This window comes from Sipha flava, unplaced genomic scaffold (assembly GCF_003268045.1).
Source record: "Sipha flava isolate LNK unplaced genomic scaffold, YSA_version1 264_pilon_pilon, whole genome shotgun sequence".
NCBI classification, from domain to species: Eukaryota; Metazoa; Arthropoda; class Insecta; order Hemiptera; family Aphididae; genus Sipha; species Sipha flava.
The window spans coordinates 140,900-149,524 of NW_020272926.1; the positions used below are offsets into that span (position 1 = coordinate 140,900).

Below are 8,625 nucleotides of genomic sequence, written 5' to 3' on the forward strand. Positions count from 1 at the left end.
TATTAGGATTATAAATCATTTTATAATTTTCTAATTGATCCGAATTCAAATGAGATTAATTAACGGACATCACATCACTGAATGTTTAATACTATTAAAAAAAAAAAAAAAACAGTTTGATTAATTAACACGATGTGTGTACACACAGTGTGTATAACCACTGTAACCCATCAATAAGATAATCAATATTACGAGTATAAATTAATATTCAGAGTTAACATTTTAGTTGAATATTTATAACACTTGGTAATTTATTTCTATAAATTATTTTTGAAAATAAAATATTTTTACGGGTAGTAAACATTGTTGTACACGTAAAACTATTATTTTGTATTATAAGTGATATTTACTGGAGTAATAAAAAATAAATCTGAAGTCAATCAATCTAAGACTCTTGACATTATATTATATTTTGAAAAATTAAAGAAAATCGATTTTTAGAAATCAAATATTAAACGCAATTAAAAATAATTTGTTGAAAAATTTATCGTTCATCCAAATTCACAAAAAAACTAAGTTATTAAGTGTTTGTTTTTTGCTTTGTTCGGTTTGTATTTCTGAGTTAGATCTGAACATTTTCTTTTGAACATAGTAATAAGAAAATATTATAATCAAATATTAAACTAGTAAATAAGTAGAAATACAGCAATAATTTATTAACATAACATTTCGTGAAATAAGAATCATAACATATATAAAATAAAACTTCATGAGTATACTTATTAAGAATCGTGTACACAATTATGGTCGAAACTTTGAACTTAGAAAAATAAATTTCTACCAAAGAATACTACACCTAATTATGATTGTAAATTGTTCTTCGTTAAATTCATATACAAAATACATTTTACAAAAATGTCATGATGTAATAATGATGACTCAGCAAGAATAAACTTTGGAAATGTACTTTCTATAATATTGAAAGTACCTACATAGAAAGTAAATAATATACATTGTATTCGAGAAACATTGGATTTAATGGAATCTTAAAATATTTGTACGACTTCTGGAAGAAAATATCCAACGGTTTCCTAGAAATTTAAAGTGAATCATATTTAATGCTGAAGAAAAGTAGATTTGTTTTTGTTTGTTATACCGTTATTTTTGAATATAATACATACATTGATAAATACGTGACTGGAATAATAAATCTTGCCAAAAAACCTATTGTAAATATCGGCAACTATTGTTATTTGATCGTGATAAGTGATGTATGAATGAATAATTTCTGCGTCGTTTCCATCGAGAATTAGTTTAAAATGTTCACGTTGCACGAAATACTCATTTATCGCCGTCCGAAGATTATCGACCTGCCAATAGCCGAGAAGAAATCCGTATCGCGCCACATCAGACCATTAATTGGTGCGCGTGTAGAGTGGGTATATAAAGGCGCTCGTGATCACTATTCCGGCATAACACATTTTTGTGCGATTTTATTCATTGGTGAGTACGAAATAGTAATACAATGCTTATGTATATAGTGATTTATATTATAACTCATATTTTATTTTTTCCATATCTATCGTAGTCTTCACTTCACTCCAAAAAAACCAAACCAAAAATCAAAAATGGGCGCTGAAAAGGTATCCATGAACATCGTTGTCGTCGGACAAGTCCAATATGCTAAGGCCATCAAAACCGTCGTCAAGGTAGCTCCAACCACCAGCCAATTGATGGTGAGTGCATGTTATTAAATTCGTTCAGTCCGTTTTATTTTGTGGTAATATTAACATTATTTCTCATCGATTTCTCTGAACCGATGTAATCTAAATATTTTATAAATATTATTACAATATGAGTCGTCAACTCATTAATCATTTATACAAATGTTGACGTTGATTATTTCATTTTTGTAGTATTATTCCGTAATATCAATGAGAAACCTATAATATTATAAGATATATTATTATTAAATTTCAATAATTTTGATATTTATTCTACAAATTTCATTGTTTATTTAAATATTTCCATTTACAATGAATAGAAAAAATATATCTTATACAAAACATCGGCCGTTTTTTATTAAACATGAAAATAAATCATATTCATAAGAACAAATATTTTATAAAAATAATAACAAAATACTATTAAATATATAAGAAATGTATATCATATTTTTAATAACATCAATAAGATATATTAATATCAATATTTTTCTTAGCTTGTGAAATATAGAGAATATGTGTTTAAATAAATATCTTTACCTTTTTATTTTTTTACGTAATGGTTTATCAATTATTATTTTGTTTTGTTGCAGAAGTGTTAAGTTATGTGATCCATCAATAACAAACCTAAAAATGCCATAGCCCAAACAACATATATTATATTTATAACGTATGTTGACATTGCAAAATAAAACAGTCTTCTCCGTAATTTATTTTGTTTTGTTTTTTATCTATAAAAATGCCCTTTCTATGTTTATACCATTATAGAGTCATCGACTAACAATGAACAGTCGGAATAGATTAAAAATAATAATATTACAAACATACTTATATGCACATTAATATATTTATCATATGGTCATCAAAGTTACATTATCGGTTATAATACTGATTATAGGAAAAACTAAATTAAAAAAGGTTTAATTTTAACTATATAACTATAATATATGTGTGTGTCGTATTGTAGGTTGAAATTGTTTTTGTTTTCTTCAAAATATTGACTTGTCCGTTTCTATTTTTACTGTAAGTATTTAAATGAAATAAGTCAACATAATTGTTACTTCAATATAATTGTGTTATTCACTATCGTGGAAATTACCGTACAAATTGAAATAAGTGAAAATAATGTAATTCGTGATTAAACAAAACGATAATAAGTCGACGAGTGAACAGCAGCAACGTGTTTATAGGACAGGTTGAATAGGCTCGGGTTTGTCTGATTTTTATTTTATCGATTGTAGGTTTTCGAACGTTTATTTATTAAAATACATCAACTACGGGTAAGGGTATATTTGGTAGGTAGTGAAGTATTCAAGACTCTGAAATTATGAAAGTATTCAATCATGGAAAACGTGTAAAGTTTGCACTTAAGACCACCATCAGTCGATAAACTCAATAGTTTAGACGTAGCGATAGTTAGTCTTCACTGACGAAAAAACAACGTTAAATGTTCGAGTACTGTTTGTGGTTAACCTCGCTAAAGTTGTACGTCCATAAATTACACGAACAGGGAACAAGTTCACTTTTCTAATTTTAGAGGTAAAAAATTAAGAACGAAGTTTTTCCTTCTTGCGTTAAAAAATATTTTCCACGTACCATTGTTTGATGTCTATACTATTTGGATGCATCTCATTAATATAGTAAACCACGTATTAATGTGTAATTCGTACAAACTGATAAAAATGGATTTGTACCGGATTATCTGCAGTTAGTGATCCACTTGTGTATAGTACGTACTCAGCGGGTGGTATAGATAAGGTATACACATTTTATACGGGTCTAGATGATATTGTTAAAAATGCCACTGCGGCCGCCACGGCACGATCTTGATCTCAACAGTTATAATAAAAATAATAATAATAATAATAATAATGTCGTAATCATAATCCAACGCTTTCGAATCGTCCGCATTTTGCAAAGGCTTAATGCATTTATTTATATATATATATATATATATATATATATATATTTAAATGTGTAATGATTTATAGTAATAAATTGTTGTCGACGAGTTTTAATTTAAGCTTCCAAGCGAACATAACGTCTCTGCGTTCATCCTTTGCGTTTGTACAATACGATACGGATCGTGTTGAGATGTACTTTTTAATAAACGCTATTCCGCCGCATCTTGTTTAATCGTGGGCACCTAATATTACAATCGAAATTGTTCGTCATCTTTTATCGCGATTTCAGGTGGTTTTTTTTTTTTTTTTTTTGTTCGGTCGACGAACTCGTACCGAATTCGTTTGCGCGGAAATCGAGCATCATAATATGCTTCCGTTAACGGCACTTCTATATTTAAGACGGTCGGCAGTCGTTTTTCGTAACTTATCAAGACATTGTTGTATTTTAACAACGCCATCGGTGCAAAAGTGTAATAAATTCCAATTTATTTCGTCGTGTTGTAAATAAGTTCGTGTTTAGAAAATAAAATGATTTTATTACCTGACAAAAACATCGGAATCATCACATTAAAATGAATACAAAAATAAAAAGAGAACAAAACCGATAAATTGTGCAATATAAAAGCCAATAACCATTTATACGCATATAAAATAAAAACATAATTATTATACACACGCGGTTTTATTGCACTATATATTATCATGGTTCGTGACACATATAAGTAATGATGGTGTGATAAAATGTTTCTAGTCAAAATTGTATTCTTATTAAAAGTAAACGTTATTTATTTTTCATATTACAACAGTAGTAGATCGTGCAATAATCTAAGACGGGTAGATATTATCATTATATTATCATATTAGTTTCCGTATTATAGAAATGATGAACTTTAGAAAATGGCTCAAAATCCGCATTAACCCATGTACTTATTAGAAACAAAACACTCAACTTGATATCAACGGGAAAATCTTTGCCTATAATATTTCACTATGATGTCGACATAATGACGTATTTGCATAATATTACATCAATGGTGTATTGTTTGATTAATAAAGTAGGATATATTTTATGGCTCGTACAATATTAACGTTCAAATTGAAGTTAATAAGTAAAGTTCGACAAATATACAGTTCTTGTCATTATGTTAATCTAAAAATTATTATTTTTTATTTAACGTACATGATTTAAAAATATAATTTAAATTAAATATTGTCTGATAAATTGTCTCTTGTTGAGCAAAAAAAAAAAAAATTTTCATCGAAACAACTCGTTAAAGTAATATTGCCGTTATACAATCGACAAATAATACCATAACGTTATTGGTGTAAGAGTGTATCAACTACGTAGGCAGTATATATGATACTCTATACTATATTATTTATTAGTTGATTCTGTGAATATAAACATGCTTAATAATAAATATAAAATTTTTAAACTTTATTTATGACGGCCTTTTTTCCACAAAAGTTTTATTCGTTTGAATTAAATATATATAGATAGAAAGTAATAAAACACGTTAAATATCGGAAAAGGTTTATTTATTTGCAATGTCAATACAAAATGTGTTAATTACGTTTCGCATTGTATGAGGCTATGGCATTTTTGAGTTTTGCGATGAACGAACTTCATGAATTAACAGTTCTGAAACAAAAACATAACAAATAAAAGTCAATAAACATTATTATGTCAAAACATTTACTTTTTTTACGCTTAATCATATACGCCATAAACTATTATACTGGTTTTAAAAGGAATAATAATTACATTTAAAATTAATTTGTAAATCAGATTAATGATCGAAAAATACAATAATTTTTACTGGATTGTTAAATAGTAAAAGTTATAGTCCCATATTGTCAATATAACGGGTCACAAGTAATAAATCAAATATAATCACTATAAATTTTATTTTTTCCATATGTAATTTAGTTATTTCTATGCTCGTAGCATGTTTATTTAAAAAACAAAATAAGAATATAATAAGAATTATTTGGAAAAAAGAGTCAGTTTTGTAGACTGAAAAATTTTTATTGGTGTAAAATGTAACTACGTGATTTAGTTAACAAAAGAAACGATAATAAAATGAAGCGAAATGAAAGTGAAAAACCCGCAAATAATTTGATTGTTGAACCGAAAAGTTATTTTGACATTTTGAAAAAAATAAAAAAAAGTATAATAATAATAATAATAACGAAAAAGAAACTTCTGTGAATTATATAATAATATTTATCTAACACATCGAATATTGAAAAAAATCGATTTAAATGTATGTGCTTACCATCAATTGGCTGGAGGCTGGGGTTGTGGCTTTGGCGGCATTTTTGACAGCCTTGGCAGATTGGACTTGTCCGATGACAACGATGTTCATGGATACTTTTTCTGCTCCCATTTTTGATTTTTCGCTGATTTTCTTTTTGTTGGAATAATGTGATGGCTGCAAGAAATAAATAATACTGTCAATACCTGCAGCGCTGAATGGTTAAAATTAAAAAAACGACCACTCAATTCTCACTCACCAGAGTACAGATTTGCACGATTAATTTGTTATGCCGGACTAGAGAAACCGTACGCTTTTTTATACAATCCAGACGGCCGTAAGACGATGGGATGATATGGCGTGATCGTGATAATAACACCTCATCGCATCAGCGTTTTGTTCATTAGCGAACAATAATTTGCCGATTTTTTTAGTGCATTACATAATTATGATCCTCCTATCCGTTCCAAAGACCATGATTCGTTTGTTTATTTTAACTTTTTATCTCGAGTTTACCGATATACTATTGCTATTGAGCGGTATAGTTAATATTTTAATTTTGAATACCAATAAGTATAACAATTCTTATTAAAAATGAACATTTCCGTATTATTTTTTAAACGTTATATTATTGCTTGAATTTAATAATATAGTAATATTATTCGTTGTACCATGGGAAATAAATTTTTTTTCATTAGAATCCAAACATTTATTTTGGTTCATCTTTTTATGTTAGTTTTTTATTGCAATTTATTTTATATTGCGTGCGTGTGTCCAACGTTTTAGCGGATTAGCAATAATTAATTTTCAATACAGTACAAGCCCAGTATATAAAATGAGAAATTTGAAGTACACGAACATTTTTGCACAGATAAAACCATAGGAAATAGGAAAAATTTAGTGAAATAACTGTAAAATAAATTATTTTCCTCGTGTGGACGAGTACATTATATAATATTATACCTTTATCACCTACTAGATTTAAAATATCACTGATTTTTCAATCAGTAGATCTATATTTTCATATATTCATTTATTTTCACACCGTATTTTATTTGTGTTTCATTTTTTTGTTTTTTATATCCGTAGCTTGTTTTAAAAGAGGGCATCGTAATTTGAATTTCAAATCGATGAATGACACATTACGCAGTTAACAACTTTCAAACAAAATTCGTTTTAAATGAAATTCGTTATGGTCTTTTGTCCGATAACATGAACGAATTATGGTTAAATAATAGATACACCTTTTCCCACCTTAACCAAAAAATAGTGACGGCTGCAACCTTTTAACGTTAATAAATGACCGCGTCTGTTGTGCGTATGTACGAGTTTTAGATGAAATATTTGTTGTCGGTTTTTTGTTTCAAGGAATTTTTACTCATTTTGAAGGATTTTAGTACTGACCAACTCTTAGGTGAAAAAAACACAACTAACTATCTATCCCGGGAAATGCGCAATACTCAATTAAATAATAATCAATATTTTTCGTTACATCGTGTAATACACATTGGTTGTTTTTCAAAGTTTGGAATACTTTTTTTTAAGAAAATAATATTTTTAACCAACAGAGTATATAATTTTATACAACTTTAAACATGAAACGTGGAAATCTGAAAAAAATCTTGAAAAATTGTATGCGTTTTTGGTTCATTGAAATAATAGTATAATAATACGCTTTGTGTTGTGTACATTTTCATTTTGTATTTGAACACTAAAATTGACTTATATCCATTAGGTGTATCCATTAAAATATTATATTATGTACATGACTGTTGCATTTTTTAAACAGATCAAGTTTTGTATAACGACAGTATGAAATGAATAACAATTTACAAAATATGTATTAAAAATGTGTATTACACTTTGCCAGTATTAATGTTAAGGAAAAGAAACTTAAAAAACTAAGTTTTATTTTTATTAACATTAAAATTTTTTCGCAATAAATTCATATTAAATAAAATGTAGAGTACATTTTTTTGAGAAAATTCGTTCTTATATATTTATTAAAAAATTAGGATTGTTAATTTTCAACGTCATGGAATATTATTTTATTATCTGAGATAAAAATAATGAAAAATTCTAGTAAAATTGAAATATATATGTATATAATGTAAATTTATTTATTTATTTTCTTATACAATTAAATAAATGTATAAATAAATAGATAAATATATTATACATAGATATACATAAATAAATTATTTGTCTGGAGAATTATTATATTAGTAAAGTATGACTAGTTACTATTTACTTATTTAGTTAATAATTAAAATTCTTCTTCAGGTATAAATAAAGATGATAAAATAAAGCCATGGATTTATTAAATTAGTATGTTATATACCTGACGATGAATTTTCATTAAAAGCAGGTCGTACTTTACAAATATAATATTATTTCAAATTAAGTATTAATTTATTTCTATAGATAAACTTTGTTTATTTATTTATGCATACATTTGCAAGTATTAACTATTTACTAATTTTTTATAGTAATCAAATTGTTAATTAATTATTAAAATTAAATAAATAAAAATTAAATATAAATATATAATATATATATATATATATATATTATATTAATTAAATATTAATCATTAAAATGTATTTATTTGTATATTTATATTGAAATATTTATATGTACATAACTAATTTTAAAAAAATTATACTCATTTTATATGAAATATATTAATATTTTTTCTGTTAAACTTATATGATTTAAAGTGACGATGTTATATCATCATAATTGTCCAACCCACCCGCATACCTAATAAAGCAACTTGCCGAGACCAGAATGCAGCTA

At 26.4% G+C, this 8,625-nt stretch overlaps 1 protein-coding gene and 1 long non-coding RNA gene across 2 annotated transcripts; one reads left to right on the top strand and one right to left on the bottom strand.

Annotated features, from left to right (window-relative positions):
* Positions 1-1,332: 1,332 nt before the first annotated feature.
* On the top strand, positions 1,333-2,377 carry LOC112685071. Its single transcript, XR_003148753.1, has 3 exons — positions 1,333-1,443; positions 1,529-1,676; positions 2,258-2,377. It is a non-coding gene; the product is annotated as an uncharacterized LOC112685071 (long non-coding RNA).
* Positions 2,378-5,090: 2,713 nt separating this feature from the next.
* Positions 5,091-7,208, bottom strand: LOC112685080. The gene is made up of 3 exons (XM_025556849.1): positions 7,205-7,208; positions 5,848-6,003; positions 5,091-5,210 (listed from the first exon to the last, which is right to left on the bottom strand). Exons 1-3 carry the CDS (start codon positions 7,206-7,208, stop codon positions 5,161-5,163), a joined length of 210 nt encoding a protein of 69 aa, XP_025412634.1. The 3' UTR covers positions 5,091-5,160.
* Positions 7,209-8,625: the final 1,417 nt, after the last annotated feature.